Source organism: Takifugu flavidus, chromosome 3, assembly GCF_003711565.1.
Source record: "Takifugu flavidus isolate HTHZ2018 chromosome 3, ASM371156v2, whole genome shotgun sequence".
NCBI classification, from domain to species: Eukaryota; Metazoa; Chordata; class Actinopteri; order Tetraodontiformes; family Tetraodontidae; genus Takifugu; species Takifugu flavidus.
This window is the reverse complement of record NC_079522.1, coordinates 18,713,012-18,739,430: the sequence shown is the minus strand read 5'-3', so window position 1 is coordinate 18,739,430 and position 26,419 is coordinate 18,713,012. Positions and strand designations below refer to the sequence as shown.

General features: G+C 41.9%; 2 protein-coding genes across 8 annotated transcripts; one reads left to right on the top strand and one right to left on the bottom strand.

The window, feature by feature from the left end:
* Positions 1–1,018: 1,018 nt before the first annotated feature.
* tlcd4b (TLC domain containing 4b) lies at positions 1,019–23,067 on the bottom strand. Of its 5 annotated transcripts, XM_057028739.1 has the most exons (8): positions 20,906–21,044; positions 18,172–18,306; positions 15,780–15,869; positions 15,178–15,487; positions 3,454–3,512; positions 3,100–3,194; positions 2,930–3,003; positions 1,019–2,858 (listed from the first exon to the last, which is right to left on the bottom strand). In XM_057028739.1, exons 4-8 carry the CDS (start codon positions 15,330–15,332, stop codon positions 2,513–2,515), a joined length of 729 nt encoding a protein of 242 aa, XP_056884719.1. In that variant the 5' UTR covers positions 15,333–15,487; positions 15,780–15,869; positions 18,172–18,306; positions 20,906–21,044; the 3' UTR covers positions 1,019–2,512. The 5 variants fall into 5 exon arrangements, with proteins under 5 accessions (XP_056884719.1, XP_056884716.1, XP_056884718.1 ...); XM_057028736.1 differs by lacking the exons at positions 15,178–15,487; positions 18,172–18,306 and adding an exon at positions 22,775–23,067 and having other exon boundaries at positions 20,906–21,058; XM_057028738.1 differs by lacking the exon at positions 18,172–18,306 and having other exon boundaries at positions 20,906–21,058.
* LOC130523423 (uncharacterized) lies at positions 9,569–14,989 on the top strand. 3 transcript variants are annotated; one of them, XM_057028727.1, is made up of 3 exons: positions 9,569–11,386; positions 12,137–12,447; positions 12,522–12,636. In XM_057028727.1, exons 1-3 carry the CDS (start codon positions 10,475–10,477, stop codon positions 12,550–12,552), a joined length of 1,254 nt encoding a protein of 417 aa, XP_056884707.1. In that variant the 5' UTR covers positions 9,569–10,474; the 3' UTR covers positions 12,553–12,636. The 3 variants fall into 3 exon arrangements, with proteins under 3 accessions (XP_056884707.1, XP_056884708.1, XP_056884706.1); XM_057028728.1 differs by having other exon boundaries at positions 9,570–11,386; positions 12,543–12,680; XM_057028726.1 differs by having other exon boundaries at positions 9,571–11,386; positions 12,137–14,989.
* Positions 23,068–26,419: the final 3,352 nt, after the last annotated feature.

Below are 26,419 nucleotides of genomic sequence, written 5' to 3'. Positions count from 1 at the left end.
TTATTACATATTCACACTCTATAACCAAGTTTCATTTTTTTGTTTTCATTGAACTGGAACATTAGTTTTCAAAAGGCAAATAACTGCAAACATTTGGGAATTGTGTCATATTCCAAAGAAATACATTAACCTCTGGTATTAACCAGATATAGAACTTTTTTTTTAAAGACGAGTTAAGAATAAACTATGGCTCAGCTGAGTGGAACAGTGCTAAATATAACATCCCAGTAGGAACTCTAACTGAAGAACACAGAGGGAGGCTGGAAGAGTCTAAACAGCACAGTAGCAGTTAAGTAAGAATACTCCTGAGCTCACATTTTTGCATATGGAACTACTTCGATGGAACATAAAGAAGCATAACAAGATTCCAGGACCTGTAGGCTGGCCATTACCTGTTGTTACCAGCATTTCCTTTTAAAGAACAGATGGGGAGAATGTAAACAGAATATTTTGCCTGAACACAAAGTGCAAAACCATTTCAACAGTGGCAAACATTCCAGCTTTCTGATACTGCAGCTTTTAATGGGAAAAATGGTCTGTATGACCACATTAATCACACATGTGGCACTTCTACAACATTTGGCATTATTAGAACACCAGGATCTGAAACAAAAGCTCACTCCTGAGCAATTACTGCACATGCTCATTTTTTAACATTTCATAAAAGCATTGAGGACATACATGTTAATCAGTCCAATATTTGTTAACCAAAAACACAGTCAAAGGTTGCTATTGAAATACATTTGGCAGGAAATTTTCAACAAAGCAACCTATGCATCCCAAAATAAATCCTGTTTAGAAATTCTGTGTATATAGAGTATGTACACATATACACATGCGTATGAGACACAATACTGAGGTCAAACACAACCTTGTACTTCTTTAACCCTGAGTATTACAACTAACTCCCTAACCTAGTGCTATCCCTCAACCATGCCTTAATCCTCAAATCATAGACACACATTCTCATTAGGTTGTAGCAGGGATAGATATTTAATAAAATAAAACAAGGAATGTGTTTCTTTTTATCAAATTTATTGCAGGGCAACACTTTCAAGTAGGTTTCTCCTTGCAACACTGTAGTTACAGAATCATTAGTAATGATCATTGCAAGGGAAAAAAAAAGAGCAAATATTAAAAATCTCCAGAGGACAAAGGAAATTTATAACAAAACTGCATTAAAATTGATGAGGGAAGGACTGTCAGCCAGCCCAATAAGTCCTTAAACAAAACATTTTCATTACATAGCAGCTTTTGCAAATGTCAGACATTCACATATTCATAATTAACATTCAAATAGTGTGCCAAGTCATAAAACAAAATTTGATTGTTATACTTAAAATGTGTGTGTATATATTTTCTTGGATATAATCCTAGAAAAATTATGGACCAGTATGTATTACTACATACATGCAAGCTTGAAAAATACTGTAAATGTTCTAATGCATTCTAATCATTACATGCACACATTTTAAAGAAATATAACACACAAGATTATTTTGCACAACTGGTTTCAATACACATCTGTACAGAATCATATGTACATATAGTTGATGTAGGAAAAAAAACCTAATGAAACAAAGGCAATATGGCTGATTTATTTGATACATAATTCCCCATAAAAGTTCCGCAGTGAGCTGTCTTGACTTGTTCAGAGCGTACCCCCTTTTGAAGGTGGCTGCAATTATGTTTAAATTATTAACAGGGCAAGAGGACATAGCTTGCTATTCAAAGGTAAGAGACATAATTATTCACTACTCAGGGTAACATGAAAAAAGAACACCCCTTTAAGTTGAGACAAAAATTATTTCCTACAGATAAAGATATAAGACAGCTGAAAGGTAGTATACAACAAAGGTAGATGGTTGTAATGGATGGCGTATCAAATAAATGTGTGGTTTTCAATGCATAAAAACCTGTCAAATTTGAAAAGAATAGATATAATGAATATAAAAAATGAGTCCCTCAAGGAGATGGTTTAATCACTGGAAAGTACCCCCATTGCTATTAGATTTTACTAAATTGAAACTTTCATGAGGGCTGGAAGGGCGAGGTTGATGTTATAGACAACCATAGCATGGAGTCCACAGCATTTGACACCATAAAAAGGCATTATGGCATTTGTTACAATGAGCACTTTTATAAATACTTCTAAAAATGGGGTTTTGGAAAGAACATAAATGACCAAAACAGCTTCCAGTCATCAGATGACAGATGTTAGTCTTCTGAAATGACTAACACCCATTTTATAGTATTCCACAATTATTGCTTACCTGGAGTACATAGGCACTTCAATTGATTAAGTTTACCTGGTCTAACAGGTTGCTAACAGGAATAGAGAAACACAAAAAACAGTTATAAGCGCTAGTGTGATCAAAGTCAATGGGTAAAATACATCACCTAACAGGACACTGTATCTGCCAGTGGCAACAAAACAAAATTGGATGATACTGGCTTTAGGATCCCAAATATAAGAATGGATACCTGCATAAATTTATTGTACTGTATTTTTTTAGTCTGTGTGTTTTTTAGAATGATTCCTGAATGATGAGGCTTGCGGTTCTATGCTCTGATACTTTTGTCCTAATGTTCCACTTAGAACTTTATAACAACCACGGGCAATCTTATACATCCATGCAATGTTGAGGATATCCAGGACAACACAGGACATGATCCAAGCCACCTGGGCACCCAAGCCCAACAGTTCAAAGTCTCGAGTGCCAAAAGAGGCAAATACACTTGCCCAATAAGATGGCATGACTGCAATGCGCACCATGAAGAAAACGGCTGTCATGGCAATCCCATTTAAAACCACTAATTGGTGTGAGCGAGGATATTTCAATGCCTCAAAGAACCACCTGTGGAAGATTAAGAAATGCATGAAAGACTACATGATGACAATGAGAATTAGTATGTAGGACATACTAACCTTTGATTTACAAAGGGTGTAGACAGTTCTGAAATTAGACGAAAATTGGCAAAATAGGGAAGCACACCACGTGTCTGAAATAAGACAAGATAAACCACATGATATGATAATATAGTATAATTATGTTATAACTCAGGCTTACACAGTGTCGGAACTACTAATAGACTCACCAGCACATATGTGTATGCGTAGATGGCTGCCAAATGATGACAGACAAAAAAGCTGTCTCCCATAGTGCCCCAGTTACATGCCAACAACACGAGGTCTAAAACACAAGGTAGCAGTGGGTGAGAGTGCAAATGAATGTCTCATTTAACTTTAAATATGGTTATGTACATAGGCAACATTGCTACAGGATTGGTCACAAAATCCTTTTCTATGTATGAAATTTAAAAATCAGAACAAACAGGGTTTCTGACAGTTCCACTTCACTCATATTTGTCATGTTTTGGATCTCAATCCTATTTTATCTGAAAGGCCTCATGAACCATAGACTACAAAGAATAAAAACAAACATTACTCACCGTACAAGAGGTAACCACAGGTTATGGCTACATTGAGTTTGACAAGGGAAGGGTCACCCCTGTGGGAAAAAGAAGCCAATTTAAAAGTATTTTAATGCATAACAACACTAGCAAACAGGAAGGAAGTGCTCTTCAGTTTATTAAATATCTAAAGCATTTTCATTGGCCTATACCGGTGAAAAGTACCCAGTGCTAGAGCTGTATTTCAAGCCATTCTCATGAGATATCTTTTTTGCACAACAAAAAAATGCCATAAAAGATGAGCTCTTCGACCTCATTCATACTGTCTACACCGTCATAGATGCCAACATTCTGCCTACCCTCGAGTCCTAATGTCTACATATAGATTGACGAGAGAGCTTGGCTTACTGTGTACTTAAGCATCCATGAGCCAAGCCACTTCAGCCTCATGGAGACTGGTAAGCGGGTACTTGGGTGCAGGTGCCTTGTGCCTGTGTATTGTGTTGTTTATCTGTTTAGTGAGTTTTTGTTACTCGTTCCTCTGTTAAGTAGATGGCTTTGAATTTAATTTGACGATCAGGACACCTTGTCACTGGTGGACTCAGCCCACATCACACACTCCCAGCTTCTCCCAGGTACTCAGCAGTACCAGCACATAGACAGATCTGGCTGAAACAGACTGCCCTCCCAGAGGGTATGAGAAGATACCAATTGTGGCATCTTCATCCCATCTTTTTCATTCACAGGGCTTGTTTGAGTCCATGGAGCGCTCTTGGCACAAAAGGCAATCTCTTTGTCTTACATTTGATGGTGTGCTTGCCCCTGTTCATTAGTACTGGGGCCAGCAGACTCTACCTAAGCAGTCCTGGGTTACGTAGGCTGACCAAAGACAGTATGTGGAATTTGCTGCTCCTAGAGGTGCCGGACAGCCAAGACAATGGCCAGCGCAACCTTCCCCTGATCTCCCCTGCACTCCTTGGGATCCTCACAGGCCATTGCAAGGTCCTGCTGGTAGCTATAAAGTGGCCGGTTTGCAACTCTCTTTTGCCTGTTTCAAGGGCGGCCGTGGCTTTTTCCGTTCAGAGCAGATCTTGTGTTTCAGGTGAAGGGGCAGATCTGGCAAACAAACCTGAGAATGCTATGGCTGTGGGCATTGCCACTCCTGAGTCCCTTTAATGCTAAAGGAGGCAGTTATATGAACCATATGCAGTGCCAGGGCTCCGTCTAGATGTAATTGCTACAGCCAGAAACTGGACTGTACCTTCAGGCTGGTTCCAAAACAAAAAGCTGGCCCTGACCTCATGTGCTGTGAATAGTATTCCAAGCTTCCTTCAATCACTAGTGGATGCTGGGAGAGCACACAGTACTATCAATGTTGATGCTCCTGCCATTTCTTCTTTTCATCAGCTGGACAAGCATCACTTGTTACCCCATTTCCTTAAGGGAACATGTCGCCTGAGGCCTGGCAGGAGGCTAAGAGCTCCATCATGGGATCTCCTCACAGTTTTGGAGTCTGAGGCCTCATACAAGCCACTGGACTCAGCAGACTTCAAGTTTCTCAAACAGAAAATTGTTTGGTGAATTACCTGCTCTATCCTTCAGTTAGTAGTGTCTTAGGTGGATGGCTGACTGCACTGGTGTGTCACTCTGACAGCACCTCTCTTTCCTTCACAAGGTCATGAGACCTGAACCAGGTCTGTGCAGCTGCCTCTTAAAGTACAGCTTGCACATTTGCAAGATTCTACAGGCTGACAGTATGAGTCATTTAAGTAAACCGTAGTGATGGTCTGAATGAGGTTGAAATCGATTGTAAGTTATGCATATAACTAGATCTATGAGACCGAATAATGAACATCACTATCTCTTGCTGCAGGGAACAGGCTAAGGTATTGTGTGGTGTGGTCACAGGGGTGCTCATGTACACGGTGAGCTGGTTAAGGGGACGGGGGGGGATATGAAAAAATCAATAATAAGCTAAATCCAGCTATAACATTTATTCATTTTGTCTAGTTACTAAAATCTTTGAATGCCAAACTCTTTGAACAAGGGCAAATTAGAACTGTTTATTTCAGAACTCTGATGGGACTAACATTTCCCATAATTGTGCTAACATCTACTTTCGTGTTTGTTTTTTTTACTTGCAATAATGATATTTCAAATCAATGTTCAACTATTAAACTAAACTGACCAAGAGCAAGTTAAAAGTCAGTAGATTTAGTTTCTTCATGTGAAACAATGTGATTTTCCTCATTTAATTTTTTTTTTTTAACAATTACTGAAGCCTTGGTGTACAGCAGGGGTGGGGAACCTCCGGCCTCCGGGCCGTATACGGCCTACGAGACCATTTCTACCGGCCCGCAACGCAATACGATTTTTATATTTTATATGTGCACTTATACAGTGGGACCGTTCGCTAAACTCCGCGAGCTGCGAGTAGCAGCGGTAGCGTATTTTTGCCTTTCGTATCCTGAAATTTCTTTCGTAACGAGGAAATATTTTCCCGTTTTCTGAGATAAAACAGACGGTTATGTTATGTCCGAGTCAAGGTCAGGGTCAGTGAACACAGCATGTGATGTACGTAGTGGGCTGGACTGATTGACACGGACGAAAAATGCTTAGCGAAACACGCTAAACTCGAGTTGAAAGGACAGATGAGTTTGGATAAAATTAACGCTCTTCGCCGGAGTTTGGAGGCTCAACAAGCAGCTTTCACACGACCATCTACCGACAGAGAGAATATTACGCGTGCAAGTTTTGTGGTGAGTGAATTAATAGCCACGAAGCTGAAACCTCACGCCGAAGGAGAGTTCGTGAACGCGCCTCGTAGCCGCCGCTGAGGCGCTCGCGCCGGACAAAGTAAAATTGTTTCAAAGCGTGAATTTTTTTTCGTGAATAACTATTGAACTAAGACATATATTGTTATGACTCCAGTGGCTAACGGTATGTTTTTATGGTCAAGGAATCTAAATATGTAGTCAAAGTATATGTGGGACTAATATTTATGGTGGAAATCACAATATGCCAGGAATTGTTGCGCTTGGCGGAGGTCTGCGCTCTCCGAGTGCTTTCTAGTTGTTGTTGTTGTTATTATTGTCTTTATCTTTCTTTCTTTTTCATTTATTTTCTTGATTATCTTGTTGTATTGCAGTTTTTGTGAGTAGAGGCCTCGAACAGGCCCTTACGGGTCTCTTGCCTCAACTCTGCACCTCTTTTTATTGTTTTGTATGATCATGAAAACATATTTTACTTGTCATTTTATTCTATTTTTTTGGTGATTTTTATATGCATGTGTGCTAAATAAATAATTCAAACTCAAATGCAGCAATCATGAGACTTAGTAACACAGTAATTATAGACTTTTTTTTTTTGTCTTTTTTTTTTGCATCCCTAGGTATGTGTTCATAATAGTATGGCCCTCGGAGGACTTTATAAAAATTGAAATGGCCCTCGATATGAAAAGGGTTCCCCACCCCTGGTGTACAGGATACACAGAAGTTTTGTTAACATTTTTCAACATGGCACTGATTTTATATGCCAAATGATTGAAAGATGGTGAATCTACTCTTGGATCCAGGTGTATTTAAAAATGCATCGCTCTCTGTATATAAAAAGGGGCTGAGTATATAGACAGATCCTTAAATCATCTTGCAGAAGCCCGGCATCAAGGCCACAAAATTTCAAATCCTACTAAGGTAATGCCAAAACCCCGCCTCCCTGCTTTCTGACCCACCTCCCTCAAGCCCCGAATGGTTACCACCCCATAGCCATAAGCAAAGTGAAAGGTATGAGGGATTGTAATGCAAATTGACATGTATAAGCCATATTTGGAGTTAAAGTAGCCAACAAATGTACCTATGCTCCACAAGCCCCACTCTGACATATGACACTGGATCAATAACAGCCAAGAAACCCGGTCGCAGAAGAAGGCAATGAGGGATGAACTAGATGACTAAGGCCAGCTTGCCACCTGACTCCAGCTGTTTATTACACGATGATGTAGGACAATCAGAAATGGGGCCACATTAACAGAATTACAAAAGAACCATGCATATCAGTCTTGAGGAGGATGACTTTGTTCCCCTCAGTATTTAAATTTTCTGAGTTGCATGTAAACTGGGACAAGGAAAAAAATGTGAATTATTGTTTTCAACACACCTTTCCCAAAAATACACAAAACCCTAAATTTGTTGACCATTAAGAAGATATTTTATTATGTTTTTTCAAAACTAATAATTATTGTATCAATTGGCCTGGAGATTAATATTAGTTAAAGCATAACAAGACCTCAAAACCACTTTTTTCTGCTGAAAGCAATGTAGTTGGGTCTGAAATATTGCTGTTGATTGATTCTGGTCCAATTATTGACATAGTCAAAGTATTTCAATCTGGAACATTTTGTATTAAATATGAGTGACTGCCCTCTATTGGTTGACATCTGGCTATTCCAATCAAATTTTGCTATTGGTCATGAACCACCAGTTTGCTCTGCCTTCCTATAAAAACTAGGCTGCCTGCTGCCTACTGCACTGACAGTTCAAACAGTGGACCTCTGTGGTCTTGATAATGACTTCTCTGTGGCAAACAGGTCCACACTACTAGTACTGATAGAGTTGATCATGGTCAGCTCATAAGCAATTATAAGTTTCGATTTGCATGTGCAAGTGTAGTGGTGGGGAGTGGGTACAAGCTGTGGGAGAGTTGCTAGGTGTATCTTAACTGCTCCTTGAGAACCACCTTTTATTTTTTTTCATTTTTGGCCTAGAACAGGGGTCGGCAACTTGCAGCTCTGGAACCGCATGTGGCTCTTTAGCGCCGCCCTAGTGGCTCCCTTGAGCTTTTTCAAAAATATGAAAATGGAAAAAGATGGTGTGAATATATTTTCGTTTTAATATAATTTCTGTAGGAGGAAAAACATGACAAAGATTCTTAAAGTTTTCCAATGCTGTATAAATGTGTGTAATAAATATTTAATTTCAACATCTCATTATAATGGAAGTTAAACTTAAAGCACCATCATACAGCAGAGTGGTCCCATGGTGCGTTATTCTCACCAGGATGCGCTGCTGGGAAAATAAACATTTAATTATGAATGCTCATTATGTATTTGTAGCCTACTTATCATTGGGGGTAGAATGGGGGGGCGAGCATTTAGCTACCAGGCCCCCCTGCTATGGAACCAGCTCCCTGTCCAGGTACAGGAGGCTGACTCCATCTGCTAAGGTTAGACTTAAAACCTTTTTCCCTTTGAAAAAGCTTATTGTCACTAATTCTGTAGTTCCAGTTACTATCCTAGACAGACAAATTATCATACTTAGGGGATCGTCTAATTATTAGGTTAACATCTTAGTTATGCTGCTATAGGCCAAGGCTCCCGGGGTCCAGAAACATGATCACCTGAGAGCCCTCTGTCACCCCACTAGGTCATGGCTTCCTTTCCTCTCCTCTCCTCTCCTCTCCTCTCCTCCCTATTCTATCCTCTACCGGTCCTCCACTCTTCTCCTCTCCTCTCTTTACCCAGCCGGCCATCAGCAGGAGGGTCCCCCTACATGAGCTTGGTCCTGCTCAAAGTTTCTTCCTGTTAAAGGGGAGGGGATTCTGTAAAGCGCCTAGAAACAATTTTGATTGTAACAGACGCTATATACATAAAGATTGATTGATTTTGAAAGCAGACTAATGTAGCTAATATATAGACTTACAGCATGTGTTGCCTTCATAATAAGGCTTATATAAGGCTTTTAACTTTTTGCGGCTCCAGACAGATTGTTTTTGGTCCAATGTGGCTCTTTTAACATTTTGGGTTGCCTACCCCTGGCCTAGACATACAGTATTCAAAACCTAGGAGAATAGTTACACTTTTAGTTAGCTGCATGCAGGATTAATTGCTTGTATGACAAGGCAATTATTCTATATGTAAATTTGGCCATCACAAAGCAAGAGGGGGTGTTCAGACAGAAGGGGGAGAGCAGCGGGAGGACAATGACAAATTATGCTCCACTGTCTTGTCTTCTTAACTTATCTAGCTGTGTGACCTATGTAAAGGAAATTATGTTTTTGTTTAGCATAGATAATTTAAACCAGTAAGGTCAAGCAAGTTAATTTGATGATGCTTGTGCAGGTGTACAAGGTGTCACGAGCTGTAGAACAATAGACTCCTTAGAAAATGATGAAGATGTGTGAGTTAGCAACCTTCAAAATGCTACAGTTTATCATGCTAACCTTGTGATGATGAAGTAAGTAGATGGAAAAGTACTGAGAGAAAAGCGTAGTTGCTAAGCATTATAAAAGGGACATGTTTGTTACATTGGGCAGAGATCTCATGCTGCATGCTGTTGTTGCATGTGTTCTGACTGACTTATTAAACTCTTAAAAGCAGCATTTTGACTTTGTGTTAACTGAAGAAAATCCTCGACAAACTTTGTGTCAGAAGTGGGATCCTGGATACGTCCGTCGGACCCGACCGAGGGGCTGGCCACCTGAATCCACCAAAGGCGATTCATCCTCAACCCCACATTTTTCGAGGAGGACCGCGGGGTCCCGATCGACGGTCACAGGATTCCTGAAATCCACCCAATTGGTAAGACAATCGTAAATTTAATGATGAAATCAAATGGTCTGAATGCTGTTTTTGAAAAAAGACGAGCCTTGAATGTGACTAAAACACGGAAAACAGGGCAATATGCGTCTCTCCCCTCCTCCCTTCCCTCTATCCCTCTCTGCAGAATGACTGGAGCGCCAACGCCGGACAGTCCACCTCTCTAGAAATGACATTTCAACCATCGGAGAATTATCCGCCGCCCTACATTCCGCCACCAGGTCCGCTCGACCCTCCACCGCCTCATACACCCCAGTGGGCCCCCAGTCCGCCCCTTCCCCCTCCGCCTACTCCGGAAGAGATACAGCAACTCAGTACCTCACAGCCACAACCAGCGGTTCATGGTCTGAGCCCAGACGGAACCTTTTCCCCGCTCTCCACAAGGGGAATGAGAGAAAGAGACAATAGACCAGTGTCTGCAATGGTTACCCTTCCTATGGTTCAGGTAGGAGGCCACAGGGCAATCCTATGTATGTTTACAGACCCTGGACTGAAGCAGATATCGTGGAAGCGGCTAAGCATCTCCCTCAACCAGACAAAGGAGGAGTTGCCATGGCGAAAGCCTTAAGAGACTTTTTCCGAGACTACGTTCCAACTTCATCTGAGATGGCCAGAATAATGATGAAAATCTGCTCACCAACACAGTTCGCAGCTGTCAAAGGTGTGTTCAATGGTCATTGGCAGCCTGCCACCATCAACTGGGAGACAGCGACGGTCGGCGACGACCCTCGTGATGTGGCCTACAGAGATTTCCTCACCCGTGTGGTCACCAAGGTAACTAAAGATTTCAAAACACAATGTGATCTGTCAAAAGTTTCTGCATGTGTCCAGGCAAAGGACGAAGGACCGCGAGAGTATTTCCACCGCCTCATGACTGTATATGACAATCACAGTGGCATGACCAAGCCTGATCCATACCCTGGTCCAGAAAACCCCCCCTATGAGACTCTTCTTAAGCAGCAATTCTTTCAAGGTCTCCAACATCCACTTGGCCAGCTGGTCAAGGATTCATGCATCGGATGGAGTGATGCTGACACGCGACTCTCCATGGTGGTGAAACATGCCGATCACCAATATAAACGGCAGAAAGAGAAGAAAACAGCCACCGATGACGAGGACAAACATGTGAAAAGGAGTTTACAGCAGAGACAACTGGCCCTGTTGAAATATGATGGGAAACAGCAGACTAAAGGGCGCCCGCCACACCAGGGGCCCCAGAGGGGAAACCAAACAACGTCTGACACGAAGGACGACGAATGTTTCCACTGTGGCCAGATGGGACACTGGGCCAGAGACTGCCCTAAGAAAAGAGGAAGGGGGCGTAGCAGGGGATTCCCACGTGGCAGAGGCAGGGGACAGCCCACAACACCAGATGATACGGTATTGCAGCACATTAACCGCACCCAATATAAACATCACAAATATGATAAAGCATTATGTCCAACTATCTGACTCAGTGATATGTAAGTTACCAACTATGAAACTAAATGTTAATGGCGAAACCTTGAAATTTGTGGTAGATACAGGAGCAACTTATTCCGTTATCAGGAAGCGTGAACTGCCACACACCGACATGAGCTCACGGTCACTGCACTCAATAGGAGCAAGTGGGGTCAGAACGAGATAAACTTTCTCTCTGCCTCTCAACTGCAGGTTAGGAGATCATGGGTTTAAACACTCATTCCTAATGTCTTCATCTTGCCCACTAAATTTAATGGGGAGGGACTTAATTTTAGGTTTAGGAGTAAACTTAGTGTCAACCCCAGAAGGTTTGGAGCTCCGACGGCCTGACGCCCAATCTATCACTATGCTAGCTAAACCGGTGACTCAAGACACCCTGTGGATTTATGTATGGAGCATAAATGAACAAAGTGCACAACAAATGTTATTAAGTGCTAAAGAAAAGTTAATACCCACAGCACACGTGCAACAAGTTGACGCAGTACACTGCACTGCACGTGTAGCAGAACACCGAGACCACGCAGGGCTATTGCAGGGCTTTTGTCCCAAACTTTCCCCGAAGTGGTAAAGCCCATGAACGTCCTGTCACGCTCCCTCCCAATGGGGGCAAACATTCAATGGACCCCTGAAGCATTGGCTGCCTTCACTGACCTGAAACTCACCTTACAGACTCCACCCACTCTTGGCATTCCTGATCCTGACCGTCCCTTCACTCAAACAGTTGATGAGAGACAGGGATGCATGACCTCTGTCCTTCTAGAAGAACACGGGGGTTCCCTCCGCCCAGTCGCCTACTTCTCATGTAAGCTTGATCCGGTCGCAGCAGCTCTTCCTCGTTGCCTCCGTGCAGTGGCTGCAGCAGAAAAAGCCGTTGTGGCCTCCAGAGACCTGGTGGGATACTCTCCCCTCACTCTTCTTGTGCCACACATGGTCACTGCCATCCTCCATGAGCAACGCACTTCCCATCTCTCAGCTGCAAGGTATGTCTGGTACCACACACACTTACTGGGACTGCCAAACGTCACCATTAAGCGTTGCAATGTCTTGAATCTAGCCACCTTGCTTCCAACTCCAGACGAAGGTGAACCTCATGACTGTGTAGCCGAGCTCTCCATTTCCTGTTCTCCACGACCCGATCTCTCCGATCAACCTTTACTCAACCCTGACCTTCTCCTTTTCGTGGATGGATCGGCCTCCAGAGATCTGGCATCTGGCCGTTGTCAGGCTGGCTATGCAATCTGCGATTCCCACGGAGGGCTCGAGTCCGCCTCTCTTCCTTCTCACTACTCTGCTCGGGCTGCTGAGCTAGTTGCACTGACCAGGGCTTGCCATTTCGCTACCAAACAATCTGTCACAATCTACACTGATTCCAGATATGCTTTTGGGGTGGTTCATGACTTTGGGGCCCTGTGGAAACACAGAGGTTTCCTAAAGTCCGACGGGTCTCCGATTCTAAATCATCAGCTTGTAGCGGCCCTTTTGGAGGCCATTCTTTTGCCCTCTCAGGTTGCTGTATGTAAATGTGCTGCACACACTAACCTTTCTGATCCCATCTCCGCAGGGAACGCACGCGCGGATGCAGCGGCAGCGGCTGCTCGCCCTCCACCGTCACCCACCATGTGTGCTGTACAGGTTCCCTCCTCTCTCTCTGCCATTCAATCATTAGCGACACCCCATGACAATCAGCCCTGGCGCCAAGCTGGAGCCGCACACACACCAGAGGGATGGATCGGCCCTAATGACAACCCATGTCTACCTTCTGCCCTTTTTCACCATTATGCAAAGTTGACTCATGGTCTCGACCATGCGTCAAAAGGAGGGATGTTAACATTGATAGCAGAACATTGGTTTACAAAAGGCTTTACACCAGTAGCAGAAAAGTTTTGTAAAGCATGTGTAATATGTGCTACTCACAACCCAGGAAAAGCAGTAACGCCAACTGCGCAAGCTGCACCCAGAGTTGCACCCAGCAGAAGGTAAGAAATTCTGTCTGGTTTTTGTGGACATGTGGTCAAAATGGGTGGAGGCAATTCCGACATCCAAAGCAGATGCAAATTCAGAAGCAAGAGCGCTAATAACCGAAATTATTCCCAGATGGGGAATCCCAGAAAAGATTTCAAGTGACAATGGAACTCATTTTGTAAATGAAAGCAAAAATGGCAAAATGTTGTGAGGAAACGGGGCTGCCATGGACTAAAGTGTTACCACTAGCACTAATGTACATGAGAATGCGCAAGCGTGGGAGAGCAAATTTAAGACCCATTGAAATTCTGTTTGCAGGAATTCCCAATGTAGGAGCCAATGCACCACTAACAATGCTTCCAGACACAACTCTCTGTGAAAACTCAGTATTAACCTATTGCAGGAATCTGTCTAAATCTCTTTCAGACATTCGAGGACAAGTGAAAGCTGCTCTGCCGACTCCAGCAGAAGAGCAACTCCATAACTTGAAACCAGGAGACTACGTGGTGGTGAAGGATTTCCGCAGAACACGGTGGAACCAGAAACGGTGGCAAGGTCCCTTCCAGATCCTGCTGGTGACACAGACAGCCGTAAAAGTGGCCGAGAGAGCGACGTGGATCCACGCATCCCACTGTAAGAGAGTACCAGAGCCGAAGGAGCCGATCAGTAGGGAGTGAAACTAGCGTCCCTACTGCTTCAAGTGGTGTGCCAAACCACCAACGCAAGCATGGGAAAAGAGGCGTCGACCGTGAGGAGCATCCTTCTCATCATAAATATTGTGAGCGCTGTTGGAGGACATAAGATTTTCAACTGTGGCCGTACCAGCCGTTTGACGATTCCTAGAGTGTGTGTCCAGCCTAACTCCTCAGCAACTGTGGTCATTCCATTACAATGTGCAGAGACTTGCCAATTACACTAGAGGCGGCCTACAAGCAGTACACAAGCAGCTAAGAGCGACTTCAATGATGATTTTTCAAAATAGAATGGCACTGGATATGTTGCTGGCGGAGCGAGGAGGAGTGTGCTCGAGTGTGCTCGATGTTTGGGACTCAATGTTGCACATTCATACCGAACAACACTGCACCAATGGGAAGGCTGACACGTGCTGTGGATGGACTGAAAACATTCAGCAACAAGATGAAGGAACATTGTGGAGTAGATACAGCCATGTGGGACAAATGGTTGAACATTTTTGGAAAGTACAAGACCCTAGTGGCGTCTGTTTTGATATCAATAGCTGTTTTCGCGACAACAATGATTCTATGTGGATGCTGTTGTATTCCGTGCATACGTGCCCTGTTGGTAAAACTCATTAACAGGATGTTGACGTATGAAGCAATAAAGAATCAAGAAGAAATAGAAAAACTGCATGAAGAAAGTTCCAGTGAAGAGTCAGAAATGGAAAATAATGTATAAGTAAACAGTGCCGCATGACTAAAATGTTCCGCCCATGAAGGGGCAACTTAAACTGAAAAGGGTGTTGCCTTGGAATTTTTAGGAATGTTGTGAAATGCTGAAATGTAAATACAATAATCAAAATTTTATCCTGTAGGATCAAAAGGAGGGAAATGTACTTATCAGTAGGTCAACAAAAATAATTTGCTAGTAAAGTTAAGGAGTGCTTGTATCCATTACAGTAACATATGTAGATATGTGACTTTGCAATAAGTAAATGACACCCATCACATGCTTAAATACACAAGTGAATAAGTTCAATCTTTGTGGTGTGACAGCCATGGTCCTGTCACCTCATAATTCTGTGGGGCTGCCACTCAGCTCGAGTTGGGAAGATCTGTGCAGCGTGCAACAAACCATGCCAATCGGGACCCACAGAGCCCAAGGACGGAGGGCCATAAAACAAGAAGGCAGAGTGGCATTGCCATAGTAGCATTTGCAATATCATGTCCAGGTCTTGGCACTGAGCATTCGCAGGGGGATCTTAATCATAGCAATCATTTATCCAATAAGCATCTACTTTCACTAAAAATATATCAGTCTTCTGCTGCCCCACTGAAGTCCATAGATGCTGAGCTTCAACAGATGTAATGCACCAAGTCCCTACGGGACCATATGAGAAGAAAGTCATGTCACTTGACCTGTAATATAGAGCCCATTCTGAATAAATTCATCTTAAAACCTAAACACATTCTAGCACATTTCTAGTCAAGTAAACAAAATCACAATGGTACACATCTGATCATTTATGTTTTGGGACTATTTGCAGATGTTGAGCTTCCCTTACGGTCTTAGAAAAATCACCTCCAGTGTATTTAGATTGGAGCACAGATGTAAAATACCAGTTTATGACAAAGCATAAACTTGAACATTTTTCTTGTTCTCTTCCTCTTACCAGATAGGGTTGGTATTGACTGCATCATCAAACCACAGGATGTAGAGACATAACAAACCCACAATTAGGGCATGTACTGTTGAGACAAACCTGAAAGTAGACACAGACACAACATAGAAATGGTAGATATATTATATATATACTAGACATATGTATGTACGTACAGTGCTCCTTGAAAGTTTGTGAACCCCACCAGACATGTTTACTGTTTATAAAAATCCTTTTAACACCTACAGCCAAACACCAATTATTAAAAGCACACCTTCCAACCAATGGACATACACACAAAAAGCGATGTATTTTCCGTATTTAATTCAATAAAGGTTGTTCATTTCACAGAAAAATTAACACATGTAAAAGTATGAGAACCCCTACATTAGTAGACTGTAGCTCCTCCTCCTTTTGCCACCATTACTTCAATTAAAAGTTTTCTGTCACCACTAACCAGTCTCTCGCATCCATTTGAGGATTTTTGCCTTCACTTCCTTGCAGAACTCAAGTCAGTTGAGAGAGGTTGGAGGGGCATCTTTGATTATGAGCTTATAGTGAAAATTTTGTTGATGTGCCAGAAAATTCTTGGTTCCTTAGATAATTTTCTAGATGTGCAGGTCCAGAGGCAGAAAAGCAACCCCAGCACCACCATGCTTCACCGTTGGGAGATTCTTTTCTTTGTATGCAGTGTTCGCTTTTCTCCAAAAATGATTATTTCCATATTAACCAAATAATTGTATTTTGGACTCATCTGTCCAGCGAACAGTTCTCTATTTTGTCTATGTGCTTTTTGGCAAAACTGAAATAGGCAGGTTTGGGTTTTTTTTGAGAGCAGAGGTTTCCTCTAGTGAATTGTAGACAAATGCACATTTGTCCCAAATTCTAACCAGAGGTCTGCAACTCTCTAAAGGTGATTTGTAAGTTGGCCTTTATGTGACTTATTAATTTTCTGGTGGTTCTGGGTGATAGTTTTGATGGGCTTCCACATCCTGGCAGAGTTGTTGTGTTAAAGGCCCACCATTATTTGTCTTACAGAGGATGGATGGGGCTGAAATTGCTGGGAGATGGAATTTTAGCCCTACTCAGACTGACAGTACTCTCTTCTTCATGTCATCGGATATCTCCTTTGCTCTCCACATCGTTGTTTAGTATGGGGCCGCCATACAACAGCCGTTAGTTTTCTCTTAATTAGTGCAGGTCAAACCCTTTGCCAAGGACGTCTCATTTCATTGGGCTGTATGAATGATTAATAAAGCACCCACTTGAGTCTGTTACCAGCTTGACTTAACCAATGTGGCCAGGGTTCACTTACTTTTGCGTATGCACCAACTCCCTTTTTTTGTCTGTAGTTTTTATTTTAATTAAACAAGTCCCACTAAAAATTACATGCAATTACTAAATGTATATTTGACATTTATCAATTAAAAACTGGTGACAAAGAAATAAAATAAAAAATCATTGTAAAATAGAAACATCTAAACTGTCCAAGGGGTTCACAGACTTGCACGTATCCTGTAAATACACACTACTGCATTTTAATAGATTTAACTACATATCATATCTTGCAAAACATTTCCTGTGTTTTTGAATGAAAATGAAAAATTTGATAGTTGTTGCATAAGGACGGTGACACACCAAAGCTAAATGCTAAAGAAGCTGACTGTCGTAAAAGTGCCGTGATGTAAACATGACTAGTTCCAACCTTAAGGGGATTGTGAAACAACCCCATTTAAAAATAGTAGGGAGATGCTATCAACCCTGGGTTAGCCATTGCTATTCTTCAAAAAAAAAAAAAATCCATGTTAAACTAACAATATTACTTTTGTTACACAGTTGCCGACATAAGCAACTTTGGCACTGAGAAGTTTGAAGAAAACAGACCTTGGAACCAGCAAATTGGGAAGTGCCCACTTTGCATTCCCATCCTGGTTGCTTACGCATTGCTATACTGAAGCAAAATAATGTGTGGTGAATGCCACATCTTTTCAGACATCTTTTCAATTCCATAAGTGATGCTAACCAGTAGCATTAACCTGCATCCATGGCTAAAGGGGAAACTATGGCTTCACTTACTGCAAGCGATTGTCTCCAGAAGCCCAATGTCCAATGGCTTGTATCAACTACTGCTTCAGCTTCAATGCCATTTATGAAATCCATAGTTAAATAATGCCACTGTAGCTCACCTCTTAAACAAAGCAACAGTCTCTTTATGACAGAAGATACTGCATAAACAACATAGAAATAAACACCTGTTTCTCCTGAAAATGACTCTCATCACAATTTCTCATGCTATTCGACAACATTACACCCCAAAGAAACACAAACACAATATTTCTACAGTTATCAATTACAGAAAGAAATTTTACTTTTTTAACATGTCCAGACAGTTTTGAAATATTACCTTATAAATCCATTTTACACACTTTATTGTAATTTCCATATACAGATATGAGGAACCTGTGCCTCAGAGTTCTGCACAAACAGGCAGTGGGAAGAAGAGTCGGGTGCAGTCCCGTTCTCCAAAGGCACACAAAGCCTGGAAAAGAGAACAACAAACTGGTACTTCCATGAAGATGACTCACTTCATGCCACAGAGGACACCAGTAGCCCACTGCAACTGTTCCAGCTGTGCTTCTCCAGAGCTACAATGACCAACCTCTGCAGAAATACAAACAAGTACGTATGTAGCAGGTAAAAAAGCTACAGGGAGGAAGGCCAGATGGTTTGAGCTGGAAGTCCAAGAGCTGTACAAATTCCTGGAGCTCCTAATATACACGCTGGTGTCACCGTCATCTCTTGTCAACTACTGGAAGCGGAATCAATCTGTTCCGTTTCCAGCTTCATTGATGACAAGAGACAGATTCTGAATGATTTTTTTTTGGAACAGATTCCCCAGTGACCAAGAAGGCAAGAATAATGATGCAAAAAGGGGGGCAACACAACAAGCTGCACAGGCCAAAGAAATTCCCATTACCACCCCAAAAAGAATTTGGCAGTAGATCAGAGGATGGTAGCCACAAAAGCAAAACCTCGTATGTCCCAGTACATGAAAGATAAGCCCACCAAATGAGGAATAAATCTTTTTGTGCTGCAGACTCTAGTAAAGGTACACAATCAGTTTTGATGTGGTCACTGGCAAAAAACACTCCTATGACATCGTCATGACCTTAATTCAACTTGCCTACCTAGGAACAGGTTACCATTTACTTTTGGATAGTTTTAATTCCAGCCCACAAGTGTTCCTTGTTTTGCCAAAAATAAAGTGTGGGGCCGGTGGTATGTACCGGGACAACAGAAAAGTCTGTCCAAATGGACGAGATGATGCCCTCACTAAAAATTCAAAAGGTTAAAAGGGGTCAATAAGATGGATTAGGGAGAGCCCCCAGGTCTTTGTGAAATGGATGGACATGAGGGGGGGGGATCTAAAAAGGATGATGAAGGATGATGGACCAGTCTTGGACGACAATCTGCACATGGGGTGGAGTTGCTCTCTCGGACCAACTGCTGCAGTACTACTCAGTCCACCACAAAACAGCCCGCTTCTACCCTGATTCTGTACCTGTTGTATCCCCCCAAAATGTTCACAGCCTCCATCAGGAGATAAGCAAGTCTCACCAGGTGCAGACCATGTCCCACTGGGAATTCCAAAAATAACTGGTGTCTCGACTTTGTGGGGGTAGACAAGTGTGCCAAAAAGTAGAGGCGGAATCACTTCCAGAAGTGGCACACATGAAAAAAAATACTGTAATGTAAAATAATTTTAAGCAATGTGAAATATTTGTAAATAGTATTGTTTTGAATTCACAAGTTTTTTGTAGTCTGTAAATAGCATGATTGAACAATTGCACCTACCGTAATTTCCGGACTATAAGCCGCTACTTTTTTCCTACACTTTAAACACTGCGGCTAATTCTACGGTGCGGCTTATTTATGTTTTTTTTCGTGGCGCACTATCACAACTATTGTGATTCAGTCATTTTTACTAACCCCTTATCAACATGGAAAATACTAGAAGAAAAGCATATGATGCGGCTTTTAAGTTAAAAGCGATCACTCTGGCGGTTGAAGAAGGAAATCGAGCTGGCGCACGTAATCTTGGCATTACGGTAATCAATGGCGAGAAGGTGGAGACGCCAGCATGAAGAACTGATCCAAAGCAAAAAGACGACAAAAGCTTTTAGACGTAAACATCGCAGGTGGCCCGAACTTGAAAACTTCCTGGAAGACTGGGTCAATACACAGAGAGCAGGCGGCCGCAGTGTTTCCGCTGTACAAATCAGACGGAAGGCAAAAGCAATCGCCACCGCGGCGAAAATAAAAAGATTTTAGAGGTGGGCCATCGGGGAGTTTTAGATTGTTCATTGTTTGAGTAAAAAAGCATAAACAACGTAATTTGTGTGTAGCTGATACAAACGTAGATTTCAAGGTAGCTGCATTACAGACACCGTTAGAAAAAAAAAGCATTTACCGGTACAATATATTTATGTTGCTAAACGGATTAAATTAAAAGAAAAATTAAAAAATCCTGACGTGATGAAAATTGGATTTAAGGACTCTGTACAAACATACAAGTGAAAAGAGTGGCTGTTGTTTCTTACCTGTCTGTCACTTGTCAGTGACTCGTCTCCTACAGTAATAAAAACATATACCGGTACTGAATGTTTTCGATCTAATTTTTCATATTACTACGTGGGATACCTGTGGCTTAAAATCCGGTGCGGCTTGTATAAGTACAAAATTGATTTTCTTTCTAAAATTGGATTATGCGGCTTTTAATCAGGTGCGCTCTGTAGTACAGAAATTACGGTAAATTAGAAAGAAACCCCTAATAATATAAATGTTCTTATAGGAATTTTTTGAATGTAATTGTAATATCTTTCATTTATACTTTTATATGTTGCCATTTTCCACTTTCCTTTGGTATTATAGTAAGACATTAAGTCAGATGGATCCAAAAATATTTACTGATTGTGTTATTCCACTGCTGAATATTAACATGTGAACTGGATTTTACTTCATTTTGAACTCATCATATGGCCACAGAAGGATTCATATAATTTAAATCACACTTAAACCCAAAACCACCATTATTCTGCCAGTTCCTATGAAGAAATGCTGGTTCTAATGTTACGCACCTGGAATTCCACTCAGTGACTTTGGTGCTAGGTAGTTGCGTATAACCAGGTGTGATGGAAGAAGACAGTCGTGGGCTGACCGCCGTGAAAAGAAGCTGGAAACCAACAAAGCTGCCAGCTAGTACCGTCAATTCTCTCATCTCCATCACACACCTAAGCATGACATGGAAATATTTTGGGGATGAGCACAACACAAAACATTCTAACATCAACTTTTTGACTGCTTATCAAGTTGTCCATAGCCAAAAGTTGTACCAGCTATAAATAAATGTTCTCAAAGTTATTGTGAAATTAATGACAACCATACAGTTGTATTTATTGGTAATCACAACCCAAAACATGTATTCTGTTTAAATATTTTCACTGTGTAATAAATGAAGAACTGATGATTAATCAAGTGGCAGGAGCAGAAAAAATATAAGAGGAGGAGATGGATTTGGAATAAAGGATTTAACTTTTCCGCCTTTTACAAATCACATACTTAAGTCGCTAATTAAGTCGCACATTCAGATAGGCTTATACAAGAAAGAAGAGGATTGACAAGCTGAGGAAATAATTTCACCTAAGTTCAAGGAAGACTAAAAACAAATAAAAAGAAAAAAGAAAAGAAAAAGTTTTTAATGTATTGTTTTACCTTAACACTGCTCTTTGTTTTGCATATCCAGAGTTTGTTTATATAATTCACATTTTTAAGGTTATTGTGGCTTTTCATTTGTCCTTTAGTAACTGCAAATATTGCAACACCACTCAGAGCATTACAATCTGTACTGCTCTGCTGATTATGAAAGCATTTAATTATGCAAGTATTTGGAAACTACTTTTCCCCCCAAGAATCTGGTGATTACCTAAAGATTACTTTAAAAAAAACCCTGACTATAAGAGATTACTTGGACAGACTTATAACTGTAGCTTATAATAGGTTTATCTGGTTAAATTTCACAAGGTCCTTATTATAAAGCAGTTCCAATCAGCGCAAACTAGATGCACCTTTAATAAGGTTTGCATGTTTCTCCAGCAAAGCCCTGCTTTTCTTTGAGAAAATTATTCCTAAATCTTAAGGCTTATAGTTTATTTTATATATACACACACACACACACACACACACATACATACTCATGTATACATACATATACACATATACATATACACACAAAATATGTGTGTGTGTGTGCGCGCGATTTAGCTTAATTACCGGTACTAATTAAATGTGTACGTAAATACTTGCCAATTTGCCTCAAGGTATACAAAACTCAAAATTATTAACGTAGTTGGCGCAACTTTTGCATATACCAGAAAGTTTTTATTAAACTTATATATATTCTGTGGAATATATTCTGTTCAAACACATTTGAAACCCATTTGGGGGAATGTAATGGCTCCGTTATCGGTTATCCTTTGGACTCCTGGCAGATACGAGCTCGAGTATGCTGAATAAACAGACCCACTTTATATTGATGCCAAGCAATTGTAATGGCCAAATTACTATCAAACTGATGTTTTAATTAAATTGTTATAGCACTGTTGTGGATTACATAAAATTTGAAAAACAAATTCATACATAAATCAGCATAAAACAACTTCTTTTAAGAAAGACACGTTCAACTCCTTTCCACTCAAGCTTCTGCAGGAATGGAGCATCCGATATCCGTAGGTCAAGTTTCAGAAGGAATATTGACAGTTGCAGGCAGGCTTCTTTTTCACAATGGTCTTTGAAGTAAAGTTGCGCAAAGCAAACTCGTGCTACACATACGACGCACCCCACAGCTGCTGCAATTAAAACGCTTGCCAAATGATACAAAATTGGGTCAAATAAAAACGATGTGCGGGGCTGCATTATGCAATATCTTAATAATACGAACTGTCTCTTACCAGCTTTCCGCATATGCCTTCAGGCGCATAAGGTTCGGTCAACCAGCCGTCTTCTCCTCGTTACTAAAGGATGTTAGCTTGTAGCTGAGCTACACCGTAATAAAGCCCCGCTGCCTCTGTGTTTGCAGCGTTAGCAGCTAACAATAACAGCAATGAGACGGAACCATGGGCCAGGGGGGAGCAATTTTTTTGCAGATACGTTTTCCTTTGGCTACGTGTACCAAAACGTCAATCTTTTCTCTCTTTTCTTTCTCTCTCTCTCTTTCTCTCTCTCCACTCGTTCAATTTGAACATGGGCAGTGACGTCAAAACACACACCCACCTTTTCTGCTCCTGCCCCTGCACACACAGCCTAAACCCATAATTTAGTTTACCTTGTTAGCAACCATAGACAGCAAATATGGGGAAGACAACATAACATTTGCCAAAAAGCTGGTAACTATTAATTTTTTTATATACGCAATCATCAAAACATTAATTCATTATATTAATACAGACGCACACAACTGTTTATTTGTGTAATATATCAGTCACACTTTTAAACCAATAATTATCTTAAAGTGATAAACTAGAGTATCATTTTTCGGGTACTTTGGAAATTTGTTCAAGAGCTGACTAAAATAATTTTGTTTAAGTTGTTTTGGACCGAGGTACGTACATCTGTATGTACAAAAACATACGTTATCACCAGGAGTGTAACTGTGTTGACAGGGCAGGTCAGAAGTTTACTGGAATAAAGTTTTTAAAAGAAAACTCTAACACTTCACATGAAAGTTTTCACTAACAATATTTTTTCAACAATACTAACTATAGGTTGAAATAAAGATATTACATTGGGATCCACCACTGTTCAAACTATCCTAACATGTTTGTCTGCAAAATTCTGATTGGTGTAATGGTTACCAGTATTGCCTCACATCAAGAGCGTCTTGAGCATGATCACAAGGCCACAGGAATTTATGCATGTTTTTTGAGTTGTCTTCTCTCTCTCTCTGTCTCCTACTCCATGCCGGATAAGAAGAAGCCCGCAGCTGGGGGGAAGATCAGTGGAGAAGCCTTATTCCACATGTGACAAGGGGGAAAAAACATTTTGATTGGGGTGCTCAGGACTTCAGGACGGATAGGCTCTCTAGTGTCACCATGCCTACAATTTGCGCAGGTACCGTGTTGTGTTTTGAGGGCCGCCGAGCAGGAGCTGGTTCTCTCCTGGGGGCTGTGGTCTGCAGGTGCTTTTGATCCTGGCTTAGGGGTGGGGATCCCTGATTTTGTGGGGCCTCTTGTGTGGTTTGACTTGCACCAGGGGTGTCTGCTTTGAGGGAGGGAGGGGCGGTGTCGGGGTGTGCACCTCTTCACCAGGTATTGGAGGCTTTTGCTGCATGGGCTGTTCCTTGCTGTTTCGCCATGGGATTGTGTTGGTCCATGTACTGGTTGGCCCTCACTTCTGTTTTGCCTGGCTGGGGTCATTGGGTGTTCTGACTTTCTGTGCTGCTTGTGGCCTATTGCCTGGTTCAGCGTGGTGGGGTTACAGTGTCCCAGTCTTACTAATCGATACACCAAGTTACAGACTTAACAAAACAGGTCAAGTTGGATGCATCGGGTCAGGCATTAGAATTCCACGGCGCTTCTCAGTCCTGCGGCCGAACGTCACACTGAATTGGCCGAAGCAGTCCACTCTGGTGAAACAGAATAGCGGCTTGTAGATGTGCAGCCTGGTCGGCATGAGGTCTGCCATCTTTGGTACACTTGGGTTGGCATGCCAGACCTGGCAGTCTGTTGGGGAGAAAAGGATCAGTTTTCTCCCCGTGCTGTTGCCTTCAGAGGAATGAGACAAAAGCTTCAGTTTACTTGCTGCAAGGGCAACCACACGTCTGCAGTGTGAGCTACAAAGTGTGAGCCTTGACAAGGTTTATTTTATATTAGCACAGGGACATGTAAGATTACAATAAGCGTAAGTGTAAGCGTCACATGATAAAACAAAGCATGATATATAAATCAAATCAAAATCAAATCAATCTTTATTTATATAGCGTCTTATACAATCAAAATTGTTTCAAGGCACTTTCCAGAATCCCAGGGCCTAACCCCAGACAAGCAACAGTGGCAAGGAGAAACTCCCCTTTAACAGGAAGAAACCTTGAGCAGGAACAGGCTCATGTAGGGGGACCCTCCTGCTGATGGCCGGCTGGGTAAAGAGAGAGGAGGGGGGAGGACAGGTAGACGATAGAATAGGTAGGAGAGGAGAGGAGAGGTAGAGGGAAGGGGGGAGGAGAGGAGAGGAGAGGAGAGGAGAAGAGAAGAGAGGAGAAGAGAGGAGAGGAGAGGAGAGGAGAGGAGAGGAGAGGAGAGGAGAGGAGAGGAGCGGCACAGAGCACAGAAACACACACAAAAATACACTCTACAACGGGTCAGCGGGGCCGGAGGTCATCATGCAGCTCGGCGGCGATACCTGTAAATGAATAGAGAGGGGGGGGGAGAAGCAGGAATCAGCAAAACTAGTCTGCTTGATGAGGAGGAGAGGAGAGGAGAGGAGAGGAGAGGAGAGGAGAGGAGAGGAGAGGAGAGGAGAGGAGAGGAGAGGAGAGGAGAGGAGAGGAAACCATGACCCAGTGGGGTGACAGAGGCCTGTCAGGTGATCATGTTTCCGGACCCCGGCAGCCTTGGCCTATAACAGCATAGCTAAGATGTGACCTAACGATTAGACGACCCCCTAAGTATGATAATTTGTCTGTCTATGATAGTAACTGGAACTACAGAATTAGTGACAATAAGCTTTTTCAAAGAGGTAGGTTTTAAGTCTGATCTTAAAAGTAGCGATGGAGTCAGCCTCCCGTACCTGGACAGGGAGCTGGTTCCATAGCAGGGGGGCCTGGTAGCTAAATGCTCGGCCCCCCATTCTACTCCTAGAAACTCTAGGAACCACAAGTAGACCAGCATTCTGAGAGCGGAGCGGTCTATTGGGCTGATAAGGTATCACTAGCTCCTCCAGGTAGGATGGAGCTAGGCCTCTGAGGACCTTGTAGGTCAAAAGAAGGGTTTTAAAAATTATTCTAAATTTAACGGGCAGCCAATGAAGCGACGCCATTACAGTAGTTATGTGATCTCTTTTGTCAATACTGTCAGAACTCTGGCTGTAGCATTTTGGATCAACTGGAGGCTTCTTAAAGAGTTGTTTGGGCACCCTGATAATAAAGAATTACAATAGTCCAGCCTTGAAGTAACAAAAGCATGAATTAACTTTTCAGCATCATGCCGCGTCAGTAGCTTCCTAATCTTTGTGATGTTCCTCAGGTGAAAAAAGGCACTTCTAGAGACTAATTTAATGTGTGAGTTGAAGGAGAGATTTTGATCAAAAGTTGCTCCTAGATTGCTCACAGAGAGACTAGATGTTAACGAGATACCATCTAGAGTGATTATGTGATCTAATCTATCCCTGAGAGGTTCAGGACCAAACACCATGACCTCAGTTTTTCCTTAAGGAGGAGGAAATTTGAAGACATCCAGGACTTTATGTCTTTAAGACAGGTCTGAAGCTTCACTAACTTCGCTGTCTCCTCGGGTTTCATGGATAAATAGAGCCGAGTGTCATCAGCATAACAATGAAAATTTATCCCATGCTGCCGAATAATGTTCCCTAAGGGAAGCATG

Coding starts and splice junctions, on each gene's coding strand:
- tlcd4b (XM_057028736.1), bottom strand. CDS start 22,803: ATGCGCCTGAAGGCATATGCGGAAAGCTG. Junction 15,870..20,905: donor GTCACTGAGTGGAATTCCAG/GTGCGTAACATT, acceptor GTCTACTTTCAG/GTTTGTCTCAACAGTACATG. Junction 3,004..3,099: donor ACGCATACACATATGTGCTG/GTGAGTCTATTA, acceptor GTCTTATTTCAG/ACACGTGGTGTGCTTCCCTA.
- LOC130523423 (XM_057028726.1), top strand. CDS start 10,475: ATGTATGTTTACAGACCCTGGACTGAAGCAGATATCGTGGAAGCGGCT. Junction 11,387..12,136: donor CCACAACACCAGATGATACG/GTATTGCAGCAC, acceptor CTCACCTTACAG/ACTCCACCCACTCTTGGCAT.